This window comes from Haemorhous mexicanus, chromosome 3 (genome assembly GCF_027477595.1).
Source record: "Haemorhous mexicanus isolate bHaeMex1 chromosome 3, bHaeMex1.pri, whole genome shotgun sequence".
NCBI classification, from domain to species: domain Eukaryota; kingdom Metazoa; phylum Chordata; class Aves; order Passeriformes; family Fringillidae; genus Haemorhous; species Haemorhous mexicanus.
The window spans coordinates 59,345,381-59,371,975 of NC_082343.1; the positions used below are offsets into that span (position 1 = coordinate 59,345,381).

General features: G+C 39.2%; 1 protein-coding gene across 3 annotated transcripts in view; it reads right to left on the minus strand.

The window, feature by feature from the left end:
• The window catches only part of PCMT1 (protein-L-isoaspartate (D-aspartate) O-methyltransferase), a 35,747-nt gene extending 12,783 nt beyond the window's left edge, over positions 1-22,964 (minus strand). For all 3 annotated transcript variants that reach the window (XR_009485830.1, XM_059841987.1, XM_059841988.1), the window contains exons 1-5: positions 22,686-22,964; positions 10,793-10,897; positions 9,641-9,672; positions 7,785-7,889; positions 4,395-4,515 (exon numbers count right to left, since the gene is read on the minus strand). Coding sequence is in view for 2 of the 3 variants with exons in the window: in XM_059841987.1 (XP_059697970.1) it covers positions 4,395-4,515; positions 7,785-7,889; positions 9,641-9,672; positions 10,793-10,897; positions 22,686-22,944 (622 nt within the window). In the remaining variant the exon portion in view is untranslated. The remainder of the gene's footprint in view (positions 1-4,394; positions 4,516-7,784; positions 7,890-9,640; positions 9,673-10,792; positions 10,898-22,685) is intronic.
• Between the last annotated feature and the right edge of the window lie 3,631 nt (positions 22,965-26,595).

Sequence of the window (26,595 nt, forward strand, 5' to 3'; positions counted from 1 at the left end):
ATACACTTTGCTTTGCCTTGTCTTTATGCACACCATTCCTAAATAAAATGCAAATCTTAAGTCCAAAGCATTAAATGTCAGAAGCACATATCAGAAGACTGCAAAGGTGAGGAAAATACAAAGGAAGTGTTCCCATGGACTATATGCCTACAACTGCACTACCAGTTGGAACAAAAGTCCACAGCCACATGCATACATTAATGCAGCACTGCAGTAACCTCTGCACACCCCATGTTCCAGCAGATGGGCCTCACTATTCTTCCTGCAGACAATCACTGCTAACCCAGAGAGCCAGGTCAGATTCATGGCTAAAGATCCAGGTGGCTGCTTGGAAGATGCTAGGAGTAATTAAGGTTTTCAGAGGTGAGCAGTGCTGCTTGAGCTTTGGTGGAGAACTCAAGGAGAAGCACTCTGTCACAGACGTCTCATACCATCCCACTTATGGGGAAGCAAAGAGTAACAGTTTGGGGTTTTTAAGCCAATGAAATGTGACAAACTAAACTGGACCTTGAGTTAAGTTTTGAAAGAAGATGATGTGAATATGGCATCCACAGAATTTACAGGAAAGCAACAGGAAATCAGAGCAAGTTAGGCAGGCTCTCTCTGGAGTTATTTAGAACAAATATAATAAATGAGGCTGAAGCAACCATAAATTCATACCATGTGATTACAGAAGTTCCAATAATCAGATAAGAAGAAAAAACATAAAGGCTAGTCCTCTAATCAGCACAAGTAATTTTGGAGTTTCCCCATCTTTAGGCTGAGTTTTGACTTCTGTGCAAACACCGATATCACAGGTTAATTAAAACTGAAAGAGTCAAGAGAAGTGCTACACCCCAGTCAGAGGCTTAAAATCTGTTAACCTTCTGCCTTCCAAAAACTCACAAAGCAGGAAAAAAACATGGTCACCACAGTAGGTTTCATTTTGAACTCCATGATAAGGAGGGCCATCTGGACAGTAAGAGCACCCTTAGGTATCCAAGGCAGTACAAGAAGACCGGCACACCTCCTCAAAACAATTAAAACTTAAGTGTTTGTCATCTTCCTTATGAGGTCCTGAAAGATAAACCTGGCAAGGACCTTCTACATCCATGCTCTTTAAGAGTACATGTTTCCTCAGAAGCTGAGAAGCCTCTTAGAGGTCAGTGACATAAATACTGGTAAATACAGTCATAAATAATGACACAAATACAATCAATTCTGACCAGCACAAGCTCCAACCAAGGGCCACAAGCAAAAGCTGCCAAGCAAGAAGTACCACTGCCTCAAGAGAACTCATCCCTATTGATCACCATTTCCACTAAGTCAGATGGCAACAGAGATCACCAGAAATGAAAGTTCCAGTATTTCCAGGGTGTAATCCCTCTGACTGCCAAAGTGGGTCCTACTGGAACAATCAATGCAGCCAAGCATATAATTTATACTTATATTTATTAGCACTGTAGAACTCTCCTAAAGAAGCAGCAATGATATGTTACTGAATCAAGCTGCTGTTCCATAAGAGATGGCAATGGAGAAAGGCTTCTTTAGCTTATTCATACAGATATTGCTAAAAATGATGTTAGTTACACAAGGAGGCAGATCCTCATTCCCCAGGGTGCACAGCAGGCATTAGAAGCAACGATCTCCAGTATTGCTGGCAAAAGAAGTGATTGCCAAGTGGAAGAAGCAGCTGTGAAAGAAACTGCTGTCACCTCTGATGAACACATGTATTCTGAGACATAAATGTCCCTAGTGCACTCTCCAGAGAAGTTGGAATGTGACTTCTGCACATCTTATCACTTTACTGACAGCAGTTAAACAGACCCAAAAACAACTAATCCCTTTGCTCTCAGAATCAATAGCTAACATCTTCAAAAAGAGCACACACCCAATCAAAGGGGAAAAAAACCATGCTCCTTCATATGCATCACGCACAGCATTGCTCTTCCCTTTTAAAATCCACAAAAATTCTTATAGTTAAAGAACTATATCCACCCACAATGGCAATACAGTTTTAGATATCCAGAACATTTAAAAAATTATTAAGCTGGCATTCATACATTCACTGTTATTCAAATTATTATATTATTCAATGTCCAAGGGGAAAGAGCAGCCCAAATTTTCAGCTTGTGTTTACATCCTGAATAATGTCCCCTATCCTACTCACATCTCCAGTTACATGCAGCCTGTTAGCGAAGTAATTGTGGTGGAGGGTGGCAGGTGGTGATGAGGAAAAAATGTCAGGACATTTTGATATAAAAGGGCTCTGCAGTTTGATTATAAATCTAGACCTGACCTCCGATCATAGTACCCAACCCTTCAGTCCCTCTATGCAGACCTGTTTCACGCAGAGCTGTAGCATGAGCACAGAAATAGAAGAAAATTACTTCCCTCAGTCATTCAGAATCCCTCATCCCCGCGGGCCATGGCTGCATCAGCAAATAGTGCTGTACAATAGTAGCAGATCTGTACAGCAAAAGTTTTTGCTGAGAACCTGGCATCCATGCAACATAGGCATTTCAGGATAATTGCTGCAGTCTAGATCTAAGTCTTATTGTCTTAATATGCACATATCAAACATATTTGGCTGCTTTTTTTAACACATAATATTGTCTAGTTTCATCCAAAAGGAACCGCATTTTGTGCTTTCCAGGAGTATTCTCATGCGAGCCAAAGAGTGATAAGTAGAAGCATTTGAGAGATTCACCTCAAAGGCTTCCTCCTGATATTAAGAGGAAACAAAATAAAAATCAAGGTATTAAAAAAAAAAATCCAAATGACCTGCAAACTAACAAAGAGACTTGAATGTTAATCCAAGTATACCTACTCCCAACTTCTCAGTGCACTTCTACTGAGACACCCCAAAATAATTTTGGTGTTCCTGAAATGCAGTTATGGTATATGTGAGATATGACAAAGCAGACTAGAATGTCTGAAGCACACTGTGAAAAGCCAGCAACTGACACACCTGGTCTTATTTCATACAGCTCCCATCATCAACTGGTTTTCACAACTATTTTTGTTTGTGTGTTTGGGATGGGGGGTTTTGAGTGGGGTTTTCTGTTGCTGTCTTTTTGTTTTAAATTAACAGCTGTCTGGATTCTTGCTCCACATCAAAGAGCTCCCAGGAATCCAATCTTCTCAACCTAATTCACAGAAGTATTACTTGCCCATCTGTTATTTTTTAAAATGAACCTCACAACAAAACTATCCACAAGTCTCTTAGTCACCCTGCTACATAGTCAAAAATAATATAGATAATGATATTTACTTAGAATTCTAGACTTGCAAGAGCACCAGAGTTTGTTTCAAGAACAACCAGAAGCATAAGTCAAAATTGCTTTTGTGCAGCATCCATGGAAATTATTCCCTCATTCCCCCTCTATAGCCCTACCAGTCTAACTTCTTTTCCAAGAAGATCTGAGACATCAGTGATCTCAGTGAGATACACTGCATTTTATAAATGTGTACATGTTGATAAACTCATTTAAAAAACATTTAGAAAAGTTCCTCATTTACAAGAAAAGACCAAGAATCAAAATAGTAGTTAAGCTAAGAGCCAAACATCACATAATAATAATTTTTCCAAGTGTTCTTGTAAGAAGCCTCAAAAAACATCCAGGCCTTCAACTCCTTTTTTAAATGCAGTGAATAGAATGACACTTTACTCTTGCCAGCCTTACATCTTCTAAGTAAAAACAAACAATAACCAAACAAAAAACATCACAAACAAATAAAGGAAAAAACCAAACAAAAAACCCAAATTTTTTTTTTTTAGTAAAAAAATATTATTTAAAATAATTCACCATCCTTCTATTGTTTGGGCATTATTTCCTCTCAGTTACTCTAACTGAATTAAAGTACTTTGGTGTCAATCACTTCCCTAACATTTAAGTACTGTCAATTTTAAAAACAAGTGAAATAAACATCTGTGGTGCATACTGCCAATCTAGTACTTTTTCCACTTGAATCTTCACATGCAGCTTTCTCAACTACCCTATCAGAAGTGTGATGGCTTTGTTAAAACACTCAAATTCAGATGACAGGGTATTTATTCAAGAACAATTGTGAATTCAACCCCAATTTTAAATAGCAAATATAACATAATAGACCTTCAGCATGTATTTTCACCAAAAAACCACTCCCCTGTTAACCTTTTCTAGTAGAATGATTACACACAGACTTTGAGATCACCAGAAGTCATATTCTGAAAAAGTGGGGGTGGGGGGGAAGATACTGATTTTCAAAGGCCTAAGAGTACACATTTAAATTTTAAAGTTTTCATTTGGCTTCTCTTTCTTGGGTTTAGCTTACTAAATTCAAACTTTTAATAACATCCAATTCAGTCATTTTCAACCAGCTGCTAGAAAGAATATCAGTTTAATTAGTAAGTATATCAGTCTGATGCTCACCAATTAGTTTCACTCTTCCTGAAGACAGCAATGTGGGATCGTCTTTTTTGACATTATTTATTGAGTCATCTACTAGTTCTTTGATATGATCAATTCCTACAACTTGTCCTTTGGGACCAACCTGGAATAAAAATATACAGTTGAACAATTTCTGCTAGTTTTATTTACAGAATGAGTACTTATACTTCCTGAACTCATTTCTCTAAAATGAAAACAAAAACAGGAAAGTGGAAGTATATTTTCCCAATGTTATTAAAACTACTATTAGAAATTACAAATTCTGACTGCTAGAAGCACCTAATAATTAAAGCATGTCTGCAGACTTTTATAAATAGTTGTTAGAGTGATGTTTTTGAGATGCGACTCATTTGTGTTATATTGTTAGTGGGGATTTCTTCTTGGAATTTTTAGAAGTTAAATTTGATCATGTTTGTTTTCATTACCTGCAATAAAAAGTAACAACATCAAGGACAAAGACTAGAACTGATCTCCTTTCACACTGAATAAAACTTACTAAGGTTCTATTAGAGAAGGATTAAATAATGATTTTTATTCAAAACCATCTCAAGAGTCCTATTCTTTCAGGAGCAAATGCTGCAATTACCAGTCATGGACAAATTACCTTCCACTCACCCTTGCATTCATGAATCTGCTCTCAGATTTACAGCTCTCCTCCACAGGAAGAGAGGAACTTCTGAGAGTTCTTAACTCAAAAAAGGTCACAAAAATCTCTGTATTTTGAGGGGTGGGAAAAAGACCAACGAACAAAAACTTCTCCATTACAGATATTTCTTCCAGAATTTTGTCTTTAGTTCAGAAAAAACATTCAAAACCAATCCAAATCTTAAAAAACCTGACCACTTTTAACAGGATCCAGCTCAAAGACAACAATAGCAGAGTATGTCCTAGCAGAGCCCATGTTGCCCTGTCTTTGGACATATCTAAATGCATTGTTTATGTTTCTGTACCTCACATTTTAATATTGTTAAGACATGGAAAATTAGTAACTAATTATCCTGGGGAATCTTTTTTGTTTTATTATGAACAAGTCCTATTTAAAAAATATTAAAAAAGCAGTATTAGCTTTTCTTGTCTGAGTGGAAGACCATCACCCCAGCCTTTGAAAGAGGGCAAGACACGGAACAAGTTTTCACTATGACAGCCATGGGTTGCTGTTTAGAGGAATGACTGGCAGTCAGCTGTACCATAAGCTGACAAAAGATCCAGTATATTCCAAACAGTAACATCACAGAAATGAAAATTTAGCAAAATGGTCAGAGCATGAAATGGATAAAGTAAGAGAACCTCCTGCTGCATGTGACAGCACATTATGCTATTTCTGAGTTCTCATCAATTGTCTCTATTACCCTGGAACTGTGAAGGGCATGCAATTGAGACAACACAAAGAGGCACAATTTTTGGATCTCTATGTTAGGAATAACATATACCCCACTTTTTTCATAAATCCAGTACTGACAGGATGAAAACTGTAATTCATTTTATTTGCCAGCAACCTTCAAAAGTAAATAAACTTAAACTTATCTACATAGCTTGCAAGATTATTCCAGAAGCTTAACATGAAAATCTAAACAACATACTTCAAGATACTTTACTAGTCTAAGTAAACATAAAGCTTTCCCAGAGGTACCACAAATAAGATTATCATCATAAGAGTAAAGTTGTCATCTATGAGCACTGAGGTGTTTGTGACACAAATGTGAGCTACTAATTCTAGATCTCAATTAGACTGATCAGCAACATCAGCATAGTCACAAAATGCACATCTCCAACTGAATTTTTGTGGTAAAACACTCTACCATTAATTCCCATAATATACTTTGTCTTGGGGTGACTTTATGATGCTTGTATCCCCAATTGTCTGTAACTTCTTTCAAGTTTTTATTACTGTTATCAAGCAGAATGAAAGCATTTACTCAATTTTTCATGACACACATCTGTATGCCATTCCAATACAAACAACCAACAAACAAAGAGGATTCATAAGAGGCACATGACATTCATATGGCAATAAAAAGATAGAGGCATTAACTTCAGGAAACTTGGAAAGAGATCTCCTTTTTCTGCTGATTCTGACTTCTCCACATCTTGTTTTAGTAGAAAAAAGTGCACAACTACAATTTAGCACGTCCTAAATGGAAATGGCTATTCCTTTATGCATTCATAACTTCAGTGAGAAATACATACAGCCTGGACAAAAGTTTTAATGCTTGTAGGACTGGCGTTCCCATGCTGACTTCACAGATCAAAAATAATAGGCAGCAAGTTGAATTAAGTGCCATTTAAGATTTCCTCTAAACTGCAGTTTGGTTAACTTAATTTTTTTTTTTCCCCCCCTCCAGATTTTGCAGCTAACACTTTGAAACCTAAATACTTTAGCAAGTGCATGGCCCAGTTCTAAACATTCTCAGCTAACTCTTAACACTGGGAAACAGAAGTGATTGCAGACTCAGATTGGTGCTACAGAAAACTAAGTAGCAAAGAAACCTAAATGAGAAATTATCATATGCATCAACACATTTCAAATTAACTTTGCAGAAAGACAAAACAAAAAATCTAGTTGGAAGTTTAATGAAGGTCTCTACTAATCATAAAGCAATTATAAAGCCCTGGAACAGAGAAAGAAGAACTGATTATATTCCTTTTCATTAATCAGTCTAAGAATACAATAGCTACAGCCAGTAAAATCCAAATTTTTTAATTTTTTTTTTTTCATCTTTTTTTTTCCAATGTAGGATAGGGAAGAACACAGAATTCCTTAGGTACAGGTTGAATAACACAAGTGAGATTAAGTTACTTGGCAAAGATGTAAAATTCAAATTAATATCTAACTTTATAAAGGTTAAATGTACACTTATAGTAATGTTGTGCAATATAACAAGAAAAAAAAGCAATTAAATTAAAAGACAATTTATTATAGACACAAGATATTTTCCTGTGGAAATAAGATTCTTTTACGCCTCACTAAGCTCTCGTAACAGGAGTCCATGACAATTTATCACAATGAGAACATTCACAGGCACACAAGATAACAAAATTTGAACTGTTCAAGACAAACATCTTTTCCTTCAAGATATAAAGCAACAACTAAAATTCAATCATTAAAAAAAACCCAAAACAATCCAAAAACCCTAAACTTCCTCACTAGGGGATTTCTTCACCATTATACAATTTATTGGGCTATTTAATTTGAACATTTACTATCAGCTACCATAAGAAATGGGTACCAATCACACCCAGGAGAGTAAATTATTTTCTGTATAATATACTTCAATCAATTATGAAGGATGCTTTTTTTTTAATCCTGTAATTCAGAGTTACACTCGTGTCCAAGCAGTTCTGATGATCAAGTGATTAAACTGAACAACTCACCATTCGCGAAAAGCATGCTGTAAGAATTCCACTTCCAGATCCTACATCAAGTGCTTTGGCTCCTTCATGTAGCTGATCAGATAGAAGTTCAAGTGCATATGCATGCTAAGAGAACACAGAGAGAGAAAATTTCAAATTATTTTAAGTGTCTGTTTTACTCAATATATGTTAATTTCTTTAGAGATTTTGGGAAATGCCCTGAGCATTTGTGTAAGAAATTTCAAAATCATTTATATTACAAAAAAATTGGGGGGGGGGGGGGGGGGGAATGGGGAATGAGTTAACTATATTATATAATAATTGTTATTTCATTGGCTTCAACAAATTTCATGAGTGTGTTTTTTTTTGTTAGTATTCATATACAAAGCCTCATCTGACCATTTATGCTTCTAGCATAGACTCTATATATTAGGAAAGACACTATAAATCAGTTTATTTCTCCTCAGGTCTGGTGACTCTTAATATTCTGGCAATATATGGTCAATAAAGAATTTAGGTTATCATTATGCTATATGCATTGGAATTTCCTGGTACAAAAGCTAGCTAGGAAGAAGGCAGCTCTAGAGCATCAAGGAAAACGGCTATTAAAACTACTTCCTGTATTACCTGCACACTTGCTGAATCAAAGAATAGGAAAAAGAAGCGGTCTCTTACAAAGGCAGATAGCCAGGCTCATGGATGAACTGAAGTAGTCTATAGACACACTTGATAACTTTTGCTATGTGGTGGAGCAGTACACAAACTAAGCGTAGGCTGCACATTGAAAAAACCAATTTGTTCTTTCATGTTTCAGAGACAGCCATTATCACACTCTTTCAGCTTAATCCATCCCACCCAGAAAATATAAATAATTAGAATACTCTCTGTTAGAACATTCTTTGTTAATATTTGCTTAGAGGATATATTAACTTTTTGCTCTAATACTTCATATACTACTAGCGCTAAACATTGGAAAAATAATGACTTAAGGGACTTAAAATTTTGAAGCATAATTAATACTTATTTTTCCTCTTAGCAACAGTACTTTTTTCAGTCTTTTCTTGAATAATATTGTTAACATCTCTACACAAAAATCCTGGGTTTTTTATATTGATAACTAGGTAAATTCTAAGCCAACTACACAGTTTTTAGTCAAGAGAAGCAGACTTTTACTATGATTTGACACCTTCCAAACATTGCAAAGAAAAAATACTTGCTTCTATTCACCTTTTATCTCAAATAAAGAAACATAGAAAAATTATATCTGGGTTAGATGTAAGCATTGAAATCCCAACTGGAACACTCAACCTGGCCACAAACCACTTGGCAAAAAATAGCCCTGCAACTCAGTACAATGTATCTTTTATCCTGACCAAAGATTTAAAGGCATTACCGCAGTACCATACTATAGGAATTACTGTCATTCACTCCTGAATTCTTATGATTTTATATATTAAAAAGTAATTTCTAATGGAAAAATCTCTGGAAATCTTCTGGTCCAGTCCTATTTCAATACATGGGCATTTTAAATTAGGCTGCTTAGAACCCTGTTCAGTCAGCTTCTTTGTATACCAAAGAACAGAATTTCCACAAGCTGCAAAGCCTGTTTCAGTACTAAACTACCCTCCTAATTTTTTTACTCTAGAAACTAACCAGAATTTCCTATGTTACATTTTTTTGCCCACTACCCCTCATCCTATTACTGTACATCTGCAAGAAAAATCTTGATCAATCTCTTCTACTTCCTCAGAGAAAGCAGTTCACAAAAGTGTCACTGCAATCAACTGCTCATTAAATTTACTAGGGTAAATATTTTATTTCAAAAGCACCTGGATGTTTATAAAATCACTACACTAATCACCCAGTTTAAAACTTACCATGTGTGGAGCACTGATTGTTGCTTGGAAACCTGTAACACAAGAGAATGGAAGATGTTCATTGCTGTTCAGACAGCAACCTTACACTCTTTATTATCTTGACTGTAAAGTGCAACACCTTCACTGTCACCCTCATTCAGAGTAAAACATCCACACCCCTGCAGTTACACAGGTACTCTACATCAGAAGTGAGCTATGGTAACTCAGCTGAAAGCTACGCTGTGTCCTCTCTGGACAGGAAAAGAAAAGGTTATATCCTTGATCTCAGTTACAATCTCCATTTTGTCACTATACATTGAATGCATAACACATACTGAGCAAGTGGGCTTAATTCAGAAGAGTAGTGTCTCCCCAAATAATGTAACTCCTTTTTAGTCAGCCCCTATGTAAAAACCTGAATTCGTTAGTTTGAATTTCATGTAGTGGAGACTATAGAACATCTGGAGAACAACCTTGTGTGTTTTGCAAACAACACATGAGAACAAACACCTATAAGAATGGGAGGAACACTCACCTATATTTGTTTTTGTAAAGATACATAAGCCTTTCAGTATGTACCTGAACAATATTTTTTAATTTTCCTATATAACTAACAAAATCCTAATACAATTAAAGACAGGGGGAAGATCAAGAAAAAAGAAATTGGCACATTTACATAGATCATTCTCTTGTCTTGGAAAGACAAAACTGGGACCAGGATGGGAAATTACTGTCCTATCAGTAGACCTACCAATTCAAAGCCTATTTGTAAAGATTTCACATAATGGTTTAAGAAACTTTGCATTGGTCCCAGCTGAATAATTTCTGTAAAGACAGGGAATGTTTCTACCATAAACTGGATGCGAATTATTTTTATGTATTTACATCAGTTGCACCATCACAAGTTGCTGTGGTTTGAAAAACAAACACATATTTACACATACTAATACTGGCTGAAAAACACCTCTCTACCTGACGTATCCAAATATGCCAACTGCATTCTGCAAGAAATTGAAGCTTAGTTAAAAGGTATGCAATAAACTGATGAAGAACTAAACAACCTTCCAAATTAAAAAAAAAAAATATTTTCACATTCTTAACACATAAATGACAAAAGCAGCCACAGTTACACAAAAGAAAACAATCTCAATCACTTTTGCAAGATGCTCTTACCTATAGACTGGGGGGAGTCCATGTAGGGGTTGTATTTTGCATAGTGGCAACGGTCTGTAGCCAGCATTACTTCAAATACCTTGTCTGTTTTGATTATTCCATTTTCTATAAACAAACAAATATATAAAAATGAAGGCATTGTTTCTCTTCTACAGTGCAGGAGTCTGTGAAATGTGTTAACACGTCGTGAGAAATCATGTGCCTTACACAGATCTTACACTCCTGCCCTCATCATACTGGCCATGGCAAGGGTTGGGTTGGACATCATTGTTAAAGGTCCCTTCCAGCACAAACCCTTGTGTGATACTAAAATTAAATCTGGAGTCCAGAGACCAAATGATGCTTAAGCCAGTGATTGTTGAACAAGATTTTCCCAGCAGTTACAAATGCTTTCCTGAAACCACTTGCAAAGGTCTACCCCCTAGGAAAACTCAACTTCATGCACACCTTTGACAAATCCTGAAAATATGGTCAGTAAAAAATTAGTATTACTACACACACCAAACAAGATATATTTCATATTTCTAAGAAGCTATATAAATAATTATTGAAAAATATACAAAATCAAGTTAGAAACGTTAAGTTGAAGCATCACTGCTCAGTACTTTATTTTCCAGATCTGTTTCTCTTGTGTTAGCAAAGAAAAAAAAAAATCCTTTTGTTAAGAAACTCCCACTGAATCTGAATTCTTATGCTGGGGCAGACTGAGGCCAAAAAGTTTATATATCAAAACACTCTGAATCTTTTTTCACTTTTCAAAATAAAATATAAATGCACAGGCATGTAAAATGTCAGAAGCAGCCATTTTTCCTTGCTGTTTTGTTGAAGTTTTTTTAAAACATTGTTAATTCTATTTTTTTCAAGTTCTCAAGAGCCCATTAATGAATAACAAAAAACTTTGGAAAACAAATGGAAGAAATTAACTAATTACTTTCATTAAAAGATTATATAAACTACAAATAACTGACATTTCAATGATGGATTGCTTCAGTAACTGCTTTCTTTAAATAAGGATTTATTTGCAAAATTATACTTTTAAAGGGGGAAAAATGTCATTTAAGCACCATTAATATCTAACCCAAAATATGAAAATCAGATTATGGAACTTGTGTAAGATTGTCCTGAAGTTGCACCAGTGGGTTTCTTTGAAAAAACACACCCCAGGAATGGGCTAACTTCTGCAGAGACTTTACTGACTGTTTACTGGATGCTCCCAACTACACCTATTAACCATGGGATTTTCCTGTCTTTTTTTGTTATCTACTATCTGTGTCCAGAATTAATTATCCTATATAACACAGACTTGAATTCAGAAAGGAAAATAACTCCTCAGATCATATTCCTTTTTGGTCTGAAGACAAAGTATCACATAGAACTGCAAAACAAATATACTACTACTAAGGAAAATTTTAAGGAAAACAATTCCTTTTTATAATATATTATTTATTTTAAAATATTTCTGTATCTGGTAAGTCCTAGAAAAACCATACACTCCACTAACAATCCCCACACCTTAGATAGATCTTATTCTTTGACTTCATTTTGAACTAAATACCACAGCAGTTCTAGTTGTAGGAAACTCATTCCAATCCAAGGTTTTAATTCTGAGCCAGCAGGCATTTGCAGCAGTTCATAAGTTTACTTACTGAGCAAAATTGTACCCAAAAGAAAACAAACAAATCAACCCATTAATACATTGGCACTAACAACGGAGGCTAGTAAGGGAAAAAAAAGTTTTCCCTGACCACTAGAAATTAGTTGGATTTGTTGTATAGCAGTTCTGTGAATAAAGCACAGAAGCAAAAAAAAAAAAAAAAAAAAAAAAAAAAAAAAAAAAAAAAAAAAAAATTCCAACTTTTACTCTTAAGAGTTTCATTAGGAATCATGAAGAAGTTAGTATCTACAAATGAAATATACTTTAAAAAAAGGAGAATAAGCAAGTCTAATTATAACAGAAGTGAGGAGATGAAGGCTCTAGGAGGATGAAGAGATGTCAAAAAGCAGTAGCAGAGAAGTACTCACAAAAGGTCTAAAACAGTGATTTATTTCTTTACAGGCATATATTCTAGAACTATAGGCAGCTACCTGTCCTTTCCTTTTGTGCCTTGTGGAATAAACATGCAAAGAACAAAAAGAACAGCTTGGAAGTGCAACTGCAGAGCCCTATGATAAGGCCAAGAACCTTCTCTAATTTCACAAAACTTAAGTCCAGTCGAAGTACATAAAACTACCAAGTAAAATGCTTACACTGACAGGCAAATTACCAAAACACCTTGAAAACAGAAACTACTAATATTTTACAGATTTGAGCATTCAGGATGCTCTCATTCAGCAAACAATCGTGAGATTTGTTGACTGTTGTACTGTCTTTGATTATTGTAATCATTTCCTCAGTAAATAAGAACTGAAGAAAGTTACCCATACTCAGAACCTTTGGAAGAAGCTGAATCTGCTGTCAGCCGTTTATTTTAATTATTGAATAATGCTCCATCCTCAAAAAAAAAAAACCCGCTCAGCTACCCCCCATAGATTAGGTCTGCTTTTCAAATTTGCTTATTATAAAATGGAAACAACATCAAATTTTAGGTGGGATTTTAGAAAAACAATCAAGCCCTAAACAGTAAGGTCAATATTGACTTAGTTGACATTTTTACTGTGTTGATAACAATAAGATTTTTTTTCTTAGTCTCACAGCTGAATATAGAGAAACATAACAACTGTAAGGTGCTGAACTCCAAAAAAGCCCTTTCTTTCCTGCAATAGTCAGTCCCAAGATGACCACCTGCCAGGATCTTAATTCTGCCTGAAACGTGTCTCTATCAAATTCTCAAATAAGTCCAGAAAACAAGTATATCCCCTAAATAAGCCAATAATAAAAGATTATATTGCAAAGAAGACATTCTAATTTCATGCCATCTCTACCAACAAACCAAAACAAATATACTACTACTAAGGAAAATTTTAAGGAAAACAATTCCCTTTTATAATATATATAATATATTTATATATTTATAATATATATATCAAATTCTCAAATAAGTCCAGAAAACAAGTATATCCCCTAAATAAGCCAATAATAAAAGATTATATTGCAAAGAAGACATTCTAATTTCATGCCATCTCTACCAACAAACCAAAACAAATATACTACTACTAAGGAAATTTTTAAGGAAAACAATTCCTTTTTATAATATATTATTTATTTTAAAAATAAATAATATTTATTTTTAAACAAAAAACAATTAAAAAAATTAACTATTAATAAAATGCTAACTAAAATCATTTTCTAAATCTTAAAGTGAAGCTGTACATTGCAAGAAAAGAATTCACAATTAAATGCATATTAGAATATCCTTTCCAATTATAATGTGCACAGAAATATCTCCTTGAGGAGACTGTTTGTTTTCAAGAATGATAATCAGTTTGTACTGCAAACAAATCAGATATTAAAGTGTTTACAAGCAAAGGATAATACACAAACACACTGATGGCTAGAAATAAAAAGTAAACTCAAATAAAACAGAGTTATATCAGCACAACTTCCAAGCTTCAAAGGGCTGAAGCTGAAAAGTAAGTACTTAACAGCGGAGCACTGCCTGCCAAGTTCAAGAGTCACTCTGTGCAGAGGCTGTGGCAATGACAACTTGACATAATTGGAGCATGTTTTGAAAACTCCCTCTGGTCTGCCTCTTTTCCACAAATAACACCATGAAAACAGGAAAAGAGCTCAGAGCAGTCCTTGGACTTGAAGGTGGGAATATACCACTGTTGAATGCAACCTGGGAAACTGGGCAGTTGGCTGTCAGAGAGAAAGGAAAGAAGAGTGTGAAAAGGCACCATGGACTTCCAACAAGTAAACGACCTATCTTTTTATTTTGTCTTTTATTTAGCAACATATGCACTACTGAAGTGCTTATGTTTCAAAGAACTGCCTACCCCACTGACAGTATCCTGACTGTTTACCAAACACATTTCTAACCAAACTATAAAATACTAGCAGTCAACATGTGCACCAACATTGGCTTCCAGATCAGAAAAGAGGATGCGTCACTGCCACATGATCCAGCACACAAACTTACTATACAAACCATAACACCTACTCAAACTCCTCCTGTGGCTGACTTTATGTAATAAAAAAATCCTCTTGCAGATCCCAAAACCATTTGCTACTTCAACATCCACAAGTAGTGCAAGTACTTCAGCATCCACGTAGCTCAGCTTCTTAGATTACTTTCTCCATAACCACTGCAGAATACTTCACTTAGGAAGATGAATTTTCAGCGAAACAGTGATATTTGAAATGACACAGAGATCTTAAGGCATGATGCAAAGCACATACAGCTTTATGTTACAAAAGATTCATTTCTGTAGATGGAAATTACTGATGTGACAAATCATAGAATGGTTTGGGTTAGAAGAATCCTTCAAGGTCAGCTAGTTCCTTCTTATGTTAGAGGCCAAACAGCTAGATGCAGCACTCCAGGTGGGGTCTCACCAGTGCAGAGCAGAGGGGTAGAATTGCCTCCCTTGCCCTGCTGGCCATGACACTTTTGATACAGGACAGTTTGCTCGCCACAAACTTGCAGAGAGTGCACTTGATCCCACTGCCAACGTCAATGACAAAGATGTTAAACAACACCAGTCCAAGTGCCAACCCCTGAGGAACACCACTCATCCCGGTCTACACCTGAACATAGAGCTTTTGACCACAGCTATTTTGAGTGCTACCACCCAGCCTTATCTATCAAGTGGTCCATCCGCCTAATCCATGCCACTCGCTTTTAAAGAAATGGATATAGTGCAGGACAGTGTCAAATGACAGTCTCCACCTGACCCATAAAAACCAGCTAGCAGCTTTCCAGAGGAGAATGGGCTGGAACAGAACCACAGCCTGATTTGCAAGCAATGTGAAGATTGCTGGTTTTAAGCACCTGATCAACTGACATTTTTAAAGTCGGGGTCTTTTTGTTTGAGCAGAGGAAGAAAAAAGATGGGAAAGACTGTGGTTCAGTTAATCAAATTTTATTTAGTAATGAGCATAGGATTACCTTCAAAAACAACCCATCCACTTTGGTGTAACAGGTAAGAGTTTTCTATTCATTTTCACAGATCTGAAAGTCAGTTAACCAATTGAGACATTTAAACCACAACTGTATTGCCCCGTCCTACCATAGGGCAGTGTTGCAAAGTAGGTATTAACCATTTTCTTTTCTGGGGGAGGAGAAAGGCCTGCTAAACACAGCCTTCTAGCACACAGATTTATACCAAAGTTCTCTGTCATGTACTCACATTTATCATAATGATTATGTTGATTTTGTCTAAATCTGTATCAGCAGCTGAATGAAGAAATTTTGAGGAGTATATGAAAGAAAAAAGTAACTTTAGGGCTGGTTTCAGCATGCAAAAACATAGAACCTAATTTTCCAATGAACTTCAACACCCACATGTGGATGAGGGAGACTTCAACCTCTGAGCACTCCTCAATCCCTCAACATTTGAGAAGGCTGAACTTCACTTACACATCACATGGGAAGTCAAAACTAAAGAGTTCAATGCAAACTGACAACAACTACCAGTAATAATGAAAAAGTGTTGCAAAGGTTAAGATAAAGTTAGCTGGATCAGACAGATAGACAGGGAACTCTCTCCACAGTAAGGCTTGCGGCAAAACTATTTACAGCTTTAGTAACTCTGTAAAGAAGGCAGATGGTGCACATCTCACACCTTACTGAGCAGATTCCATGCAACCACTCTGCAGTTTTCAGAAAACCAATGCTGCTAAGACCAGCAGCTAGACCACATAAAGTTTATCATTATGAAGGTGGTTTCATTAAGATAGGCACTAGTACTACATGAAAGTTGAGGAAGATCAGATCAGCAAAACATAACTCTAACTCTTGACAAAGAAATGTCCTACAAGCAGAAATTAGAAAGAATTTCTGAAGCTGTATTTCAACGGTGCAAGCATTCAAAACTATTCTGTCTTCAAGTCCACTATTAAAGTATTCAGGTTCTGAAGTCTTAAAATGTAACTCATAAGCCAGCCAGTCCAAGAGAAGTCCACAGTTTACTGATCTCAAGCTTTAAAAGAGTTCACTCAGTTTTTGCCAAATGTTGGTAATTTAAATTAAAAATTAAAACATTAATACAATTAACCTAATAAAAAATAAATAAAATATTTTACTTAAAGTGTCATGTAGCACTAAAGAATGTGACTTTGTGGCATTAAGGGATAACATTTACATCAACAATCACAAAAAAGAACATGAATATTACACATTTCTTTCTAGGCTTTCCAGTAGCTCTTGGTGATCTCCTGATAGTACATCAGGATGAAAGAAACAGTAGCATTAAAAGAAAAGCTTAGAGCTGTACTGAACCTAAACCATAGAAGATTCCCTCTTTTTAAAATGCCTACATGGAGCAGTAATGACCTGTTTTGGACACATTCGCAGTATCATTTCCATTTTGCTATGGATTACTAGGCAGCTTCAGATCACCAGGAAAAAATCATATATGCAATTATATTCACATACAAAAATAAAAATACATCTTCAATCAGCAAAATAACAAAATATTTTAATTGAAATTATTTATTAGGAGTTATAAAGATATTTTATGTAAATAATCAGCAAAAGATGCCCTCTTTTTTTCTTGAATGATTGAGGACTTGGATTTTGATGCACTGAATTTTGGAAGTTCCTGGGAAAGTACGGGTATATTTTTAACATTACATTGACACCCCGTCTAACATTAAGTGCAAAAAACATGCCAACAACAAAAAACCAGTTAAGAACACAATCTTAATTTACACACCAATAAAACATGATAAATGTTATTAAATTTCGGTTGGGTTTTTATCTTTCTGTTATCATTGCCTATTATTTGGGATATCTAGTTGTCTTGATTTACTTGAATGCCTGCTTCTTAAAAGATCAAGGGTACAGAAATTCCTTCAAAACATTTCACTGATATGGGCAAATCATTAGCAAATACTTAAATCTTACTTAAAAATAAAAAAGTTTCACAGCAACTCCTTTAGGCGATTATTCAAATTACTTGCTAACAATTTTTTTTTTTAAATCTCAATGCTCCAAAAAATAGCATCACAGATTTCAAGCCTGCCACCTGAGACGTGAACTAAATTTAAGAAATTTTAGATATTCTTAAATTAACTTATCAGTAGATGTGTTAGTTTTTAATTGAAAAAAATAGTACACTATCTAACCACTTCACTACCTGGTCATAAGTTACAATGCTTAGTCACTGAAACCTCAATACATTCATGATGAAGGAAGGGGTGGTCACTGAATGTACACAACAGGCAGCAAAAGTGCTTGTACAGGGGAGTCATTAAATTTGGTCTCATTTTCCAATCTTATTTCCCTCCTTCATGCTCATCCAAGTTACATTACTCTTCCTTAAGCAAAATTAGACAGATGTAAAAGGGATTTGGAAAAACCAAGGGAAAAGACATGATAGAGGAAAATTAACTAAACAAAACCAACGTTTACTGCTTGCTGAACCTAGCTTAGGCTTACTGTATGCAATGCTTTCCCATTCACGGCATTTCCCAAAGAGATTTGTCCTCAGCAACCAGAAACTTGCACCAAAGGTGCAGATTTATTGCAGATAAGCCTTTATAATGACAAAGCATGCTAAGGTGCCATTTTTAATTATTTAATATCTAAATAATTAAAACACTTGGAGAAATACCTTTAGCATAATTAAAAATAGAATTCTCAGACCCTGATAATAGTTGAATATATACTGATCTCAAGCATTATTCATTAATAAAAATTAAGACCCTGATCTTATGTGAGGCGCAAAATTCTAAGGGATCTTGTAAATTAGAGTTGCTAACTTTTGCAACACAAGTTTATTAGGTGAGGAAGGTAAAATAATGTAGCAAGAAACAAATCCACAGATGGTCTGCCACAGTCAAGTTAACTCACCTTCACTTTCACGAGAAGTGCAGATTCAAGAGCAGGTATATGTGATGAAAACACCATTGACACATGATCAGAAAAATAAGCAAAGCAAGCTTGTCCTATGGCAACATGACTGGAGGGAAAAGTACAACAAGGAAACTTAATGAACTTTATTTGCTCGTGAATTGGACAGGGAACAAATTTTTGTGTCCTTCAGCTGGGAAAGAAAAGCTGATTTCTAAGATGCTGGCATGTAAAGTTGCAGGACTTGGCAAAAGCCCAAGTATGAAAGACAGAAGATGAAATGATCTAGTAGTAACCTATCAGTGGATAGCTGAAGATACAGAGAGGGGAAAAGAATTACAGAAGAGACTTTCAGCCAAGCAAGACAACAGAAATAACTCATCAATTTTTTTCCTCCTTCCCCAGCATCTCTATATGACAGATTCAGAATTTTAAAAAAATCTCCTGTCAGAGTTAGTTATTTAAATACAGGTAATTATTTCTGTGTTTAGTATGATTTCTAACCCTACTGTAACCTGCATTTAGAGAGCTTCCTAGAAATGTCATCTGCTAAAAGATCTTACTTTAAATATATTTTAGGGAGAAGTTTACTCAAGTTTGAAGGAACATGTTCAACTATTTTCACTTAGGAAAAAGCAAAGATTTTAATAATTATTCTGTGAAGGTGAAAAATATCTGTTTTAAGGCTTTAATGAAGAAAGAATCATTCAGATTTAAAAAAGGCCTTTTTAAAATATGAGAAGTACTTTCAAGAATCCCTGAAACAAAGCAGCTGAACACCTCGTAGCAACAGCACATTCAAGGACAGCATTTTTGTTGTGAAGAGCATGTTTTAAACAAGTTTATTTTGCATATGTCAAATTGTGCATCGATGACTCCTCAAATTAACAGCAAAAAACCATGTTTACAATGCAACAAGAAGTTAAAAACTGAAACAACAAAACAAGATATTGCATCATTCTTCAGTCACTTGTCCCTAAGCACGTGCTGAAAAACATGCAAAGTTCTGGGACCCTCCTTATTAGTTTTGTCCCTTTTAAGACAGGACAGCAAAGATGCAGCCTATAAAGAATAATTGCTTAAATCTGCACTGTAAATACCCAAAATCACTTGTCACTGCCCTAACACAATTATTGCTACATTACAGAAAAGTTAGTTCTATGGTTAAGGCAACAGTGAAATGAGCAGCAAAGCAAATGTCACAAAATGGAGAATTTTATTGCCACAAAACAGAAGCACTAGCAGCTGTCAATAACAGCCTATAATTAAGAATAATCTTGACAGCTGTTTTAAAGGAAAAGAACATGTAGCATACAGGAATCTTCCAATTATGTTTTTATTTGGAAGCAAAACCACTTTAATAAGTACCCATTCTCCCCAGCCCTCATTTATGCACAACCAAGTTTACTGCTTCTCTAACCATAACAGTACAACAGCTTACAGACATTGAGGAGCTTAAATCTTGATGTTTCACAAGTCATGAGAAAGTGACCCAGTCTCAGTGCATTGCAACACTGCCTCCCTCACAATTCTATAAGAACAGTCAAGAGAAGAATGTGGCATAAGGGCAGGGGCAAGAACCTCTCTACCAAGATTTGCTGCAGAAGAAAACACTGTGTCACTACAACCTGCATTATTTTAAGTTATGCAAAATACACTACATTACACACACATTTACTAAGTTACACACAAGACAAACACTGCACAACATCAAACTAACCGCATCCAATTTGCATTCTCACTTTTTGCATAAAATTCTGTAAAAGCTATGTAGCTGTTTTTAGAGAGGGGAAAACACTTTGACGGATCTACTACTCCAAAAGAATTCTATGGAACATTTTAGTCTTCCTGTAACCAATAATTTTTAAGTTGGCTGAAACATATCTGAGAGAATTGTTATCACCTAAAACAGTACTTTCTTCTAAATCTGTTCCCAACTTTAGCAACAAGGTATCATCTTACTTGAGGAACTCTAACTTGAAAGTTAAGGTCTTAACTCAGCAGCTGCTCTGCACTGATAAAGCCCTACAACATGAACAGAGACCCATTGAAGTTGACAACACAATCTTCCTGCAAGATCAAAAGTCTCTTTGCTTCCACAATATTTAACTGTCAATCCACTATTTCCCTGTTTAACACCCCTCAAAACATTTTGGCATGCATATGCAAAACAGAGAGGGGGAAATTACCATCAGTGCATGCTTTGCGATTACAATATTGAGCGCTTCTATTCTACTTTCCTCTTCCTATACAACTATTGCTGTACACTAACTACAATGGTTTTTAGCTTTGTCATCATCATTTGCAACGCCCTAAACAGTTTCCATGTGTTGAAAAACTGTCATTGTCCTCTGCAACAAAGAAAATGGTTTTGCCTTCAGGTTCTGAGCGCCATAGACTATTCTGGCAGTAACTGCTTTTTAGATGCTTTTTGGAGTTTAACGTTGGTTTTTACATCAGAAAGTTTTTCCCTGCTGTGTAAGAGAGCAGTATTTCACTAAAACAGTACTTCTAGCCCTTTCAGTTGCAGAACAAAACAAATGTATTGCAACACTTGTAACTAGAGAAGTTATTTTCAATTTATTAAAGAGAATTTTTACAATTAAACTTTACAATAATTAGTAATTTTTACAGGGAAGCTGAAAGTCACTTCAGCATGTGTTATTCTGCTGGATGTGATAGTTTTCAAAAGAAAATACTGAGAAACCCCACAGAATCAGATGATCTAACATAAGCAGAGAAAAGGAGAAAACAACAAGGGTGATTCTCTTATGACACCAGAATACCGAGGAGGCCACGCAGCTGAACTTGTCTGTGGTGCTGTAGCATCACTAAAACAGGAGCCAACCGTCATAATACAGGCTTCAGATCTACATCCTTTTGCATCTAGGACACGAACTTGAGAAGAGAAAGGGAAAAGGCCAGGAGCAGAGACGAGAGATACTCTAAGTATATATAAGGGAGGTTAACTCTATTCTAATATGAAAAATGGAAGCTTCGAATACAGCAGGTGTTGTATATCCGTCCTCTCAGGACCTGCAGACTTCAGGATGTACTGAAGTACATCGGCGAAGAAGCGCCCGCCCAACACCTTCCACGTTCAGCACGGGGACAGCACAAACCCTCGGCGAGCACAAGGGAGCGCCCAGTGCCGGGCAGCCGCCGCAAAGCTCGGCTGTCACAGCACGAGTCCGCAACCCCGACAGCTCCGCTCCTCTCCCCGCGGTCCCAGCCCAGCCCTTCGAGCGGAGCCACTCGGGACCCCGCCGGGGAGGGGGGAGGAGGGACTGCTGCCACACGCCCCTTTCACCCAACACAAACAGCCGCGGCCTCTTCGGCGCGATTCCCAAACGCGGGCGGCTCCCGCTGCGTTGTTCAGCCCGGGCCTGAAAGACCGGAGGGCGCCCGCCGACACCACCAGTCCTGCCGGGCGGAGCGAACCAGAAGGGCGCCGATCCCGGTGCGTGCGGGGGATCACGGGCCCTCCGGCACTGCCACCGCGGCCCCGCCTCAGCTCGCACACGGCAGACGGGAACGAGGCGGCGGGAACGGGGCCGGCGAGGGGGGGACGCGGCGAGTAGGGAACAGCCACGGCCGCCGCACGGCGCTTCCCCTCCGGGACCGCCATCGGCGCCACCCCGCCCGCCGCATTGCCTCCCGCAACAACAGCCCGGCCCGCCCTGCGACACCGGCCGCCGCCCGGACACACACCCCCCCCCCCGCCCGAGCACCCGGGCACGCACTGACACATCCCCGGTCGGACACAGAGACGTGCACAAACAGAGACGGACGGACAGCACGGACACGCGCGGCCGTGCCGCTCCCTGTGACAGTTGGCGGCGGGTCGGGCGAGCGCTGCGGGAGCGAGCGGTCGCTAACGGTCACCGGGCAGCCCAGGAGCCCCGCCCGCCCGCCCGCGCCCCCGCCCCGAGACTCACTGCGGAGGTTGTGGATGAGCTCGGAGTGGCTGGCGCCGCCCGACTTCCAGGCCATCGCTAGGCACACTCTGCGGAGCAGGTACAGAGCCGCCTTCAGCGCCGCGACTGCGCACAGCAGCTTCCCCAGGAAGGACACAACCTCCAGCGCCGACACAGGCGCCGCCTCCTCGCCGCCTCCTCCCGCGGCCGCCGCCGCTGCGGCTGCCGCGCGCTCGCCGAGGGGAGGGGCCACGCGCCCACCGCCCCGCGCGCCCGACATGCCCCGGCTGTCGCCGCCGCCGCTCCGCCGGCCGGCGCGGTGCCCCCCCCGCGCATGCGCGCCCACCGCGCCTAAGGGCGCGCGTGGGGGATCCTCCTCGCGCGCCGGGGCGGGAATGCACAGCGGCTGCTCCCGGCCCGCGCGGTTTATCGCCGGGGCCCTGGATCCAGCGCTGGCGGCGAGACCCCGGTCCTGCCCTCCCCTCAGAAACGGCGCCGAGGCGGAACGGGTCTGGGGGCGCGGGTATGTGAACTTAGGATCTGTTAATGAATGAGACAATGAAACAGCACCTCGGTGCGCACGCACTTCCTGCCGCGGCCTTAGCCACTCCCGTGACACAAGTCGATACACGCCAGGTACCGGAGAAGGCGGTGTCGGGGCGGGCGAGCCCCATCACGGTGGCTGCGCCGCCAGCTCCGGGCTCCGGCCCAGCGCGCGACCCGCCGCCCTTGCGCCGGAGCCAATTAGCGGCGTCTCCCGGCGCGGTGTTTTGCATGGGGCGCGCCTATTGGCCGCGGCCAGCCCGCGCGGGCCAGGCCTACGTGTTGTAGGCAGCCATTGGTCAGATGGCGCGGGAGTTGCGTGTCCCCTGCGTGTCCACGGCGGGGACGAGGCAGGGCGGTGCGACCCGCACCCGGGGAACAACGCGGGAATGGCAGCGGCGTGGAAGGATAGGGAGAGTTGTCACAGCCCTACATTGGATACAGGCCGCCAAAGTACCGATGGTTCACAGGAGCATCTATCGGTTCAAGGCTGATGGCGTAGGACAAAGTTACAGATTAAAATTCCTTTTAGGAGGTGTCCAGGACAATAGCTCAGAATTTAGTAAATGCTGATGGGCCTTTATTGTATGCCAGCACAGATCCATGATGAAGTAGCAATCTTAAGGGAAAAGTTTTAGCACCTTCGGATCCTCCCACAGCCTGTAACCAGAGAATTCACTTTCTATCATTATGTAGTATATCTCCTGGCTCTGAAACTCCTTCATGATTAATTTTGCCGCCGATATTCATTTGCCACCTGTTATTTATACACGTTTCTATTGATTAAAGGGAAAGGATATATCATCTTTGCAATTTTGGGAACCCACTGTCAGTGCTGTGACTTCTGTGTTTGTGCTGCCTTCTGGTCCCTGCAAATGGGCTTCACACACCTGGGAATAGTTTTACAGCACTTCCTTTCCTAACCAGGCACACTGGCACAGGTATTTCATCTACATGGTACCAGACAGCAGAGTTTTCAGTGCTTGGCTTTTAAAACATGAGAATAGTGATACAAAACTACGGATAGGTTGGCCCTATCAATAGTATATTGTATAAACCTTGGGGAAGATAAGGTGTCATCCAGCAGATACACAGCCTAAGATACCACCATGGAGATTACACACATTATGTTCTGTGAGAGAGCCCATCTTGGCTGGGAGTGTTGAACCTGTTCCAGCTTCACATAGCACATCTATTTCATGCAATCATTGCTGGTTCAGATGAAGACGTGAAGGTGGGAATCTGCTTCTCTACTTTGCAGTCAGTCCAGGGCGAATCTGACAGTTGCTCAATGCATATACAAGATCCCATCCATAGACTTCCTATCTGGTTCTTTTAATCCTGGAGACAGATCTACTGCTTCATTCTGTGCTCTCCACCTAACTTCTCCTAAGCATGATCTGGCAACTGCAGTCCGTGTGAGGCTCCCAGCCTGTCCCAGAATGTAAAAGGTCTCCCTGATACACCCAGTGGGCTGAGAGAGAAGGAAAGAAGCCATGGAGTGAGAAGAATTCCCAAGGGCAGCGAGTACAGAGAACAAGGAGACATTGTAAAAGTACAGCACAGAAATACTTAATTGTTTTAAATGCAAAAGACATTTTCTGTTGTCAGATGCAAGCAAACTGCATTGCTCTCACATAGAGAGGTTGCTGCCAAGAAAATAGCTGGCCCATGTTTAAAAGCATTCCAGGGATACTTACCCCCTTGGGAGACCAAAACCACAATAGAAACCATTTACATACAAGCTGATGCTGCTTACCAGGACCAGCTTGAATTAGGCTTAGGCTTGTCACAGAGCACCTAGAGCAAGTCGGCATTTCTCTCTTAGGAGTTTGCAGTCTTGCCCAGTCACTTTCTGACTGAGTGTACCTATTTGCCATGTTCTTGACATGGGTATTCAGAGAATGAAAACAAGTGTGGGCCTTCCTTAACAATATCTGGGGTGTCTTGGATGGATACCAGGCATGTGTGAAGGAAACAGCACTTGGCTTGGCAAGCTTCCAGGAGCTCTAAGACAAGCCAAGTTGCCTTGAAGGGTCTTGGGAAACTAACATGCACCAATAGTGGCAGAATTCACCCATTTATGCAGTAAACAAATGTAGGAGTCCCTAACTCTTTCAGTTCCACAATCCCAGGCCTTGAATGCATTTTAAAAACCTATCAGGAGCACATCCACTGAGACTAAACTAAAAGCAACTTAGACATTCTTTACTAGTGAAAAATACGAGCAGAAATAATAAATTTGTTTTCTGGCCATCATCATTCATGTGGAACCTCTCAATTTGCTCTGACATTCAGGATTTCTGTATCCTATGCCCCCTCACTTGTCCAAATCAGTGTGAGCACCTTGATCCCTGGATGCCCACTGTCAATTGCAGGCACCTCCATTTTCCATGTGTAGAACCATTTCCCTAGACTCTCCAGGGAGCTGCTGCATGGATGGTCTTCTTAGAGAATAGACACAGGAATGCCAGCAGCCAGAGTGGGCCATCATATGATTGTTCTGACGATCTGAAGATCTCACTAACTGTAAGCACATCGTCTCTTCTTCCTTTGCTGCACATTCACCCACATCCCAATCCTCTAGCTGTACTTACACACATTTATATATAAACCGCTCCAAGCTACTATTTCTGTTTCATTCCTTCCCTCCCACCACATAAGCCCATTAGATTTTTTTTAATTCTTTGAATTTAGAAAGAATTTGAAAAATTGCTCATCACTGTCTGCTCCCATCTGCTTGTATACCACAAGCAGAAATTTCCTTGTGAAATGTTCCTGCTGTACATTTCCGCAGTTATGTCCCAAACCCTACGCTAATTGGCTTTTACACCTACACTCCCTCCTCTTCTTGACTCCATTCTGTTTTTTAACTTAATCACTCTCCTTCATCTCATTTCTTTCCTATAAGTTCAAGCCAGTTTGATGTGTACCTTCCTTTTTTATTATCATTTCAGAAGTTTACATTATTTTGAACTCCACATCCATGTTTTACCAGCTCTGCGCTCAACGATGAGATGAGAAGGACTCAGTCACATCAGTGACTTTCCCCATTAGGGAGCAGCAGAACTGGGACCCCTTCATGAAGGAAGGTCAGCCTTCCAGATGAGACCTTCCAGATGACACACCATCCCACAGCATCTAAGCAAAGCAAGCAGAGCAGGGCTGGGGACAGAAATAGTTTTGCTATCAAGTGAAGTCAGGCCCCAAGTCAAGCCAGCCACCGAGTTTGGGCAACATGGCTGAGCACAGGCCCTCCTCCAGCAGAGCTCAAGCCAAGAGCAGGGTGTCCCAGCCCAGATGAGAGCCCCAGCCAAGGGCAAGGCTTATGACTGCACTCAGCACTGGGCCCTCTGCTCTTACATTTGCTCTGCAGTACACACTGCAC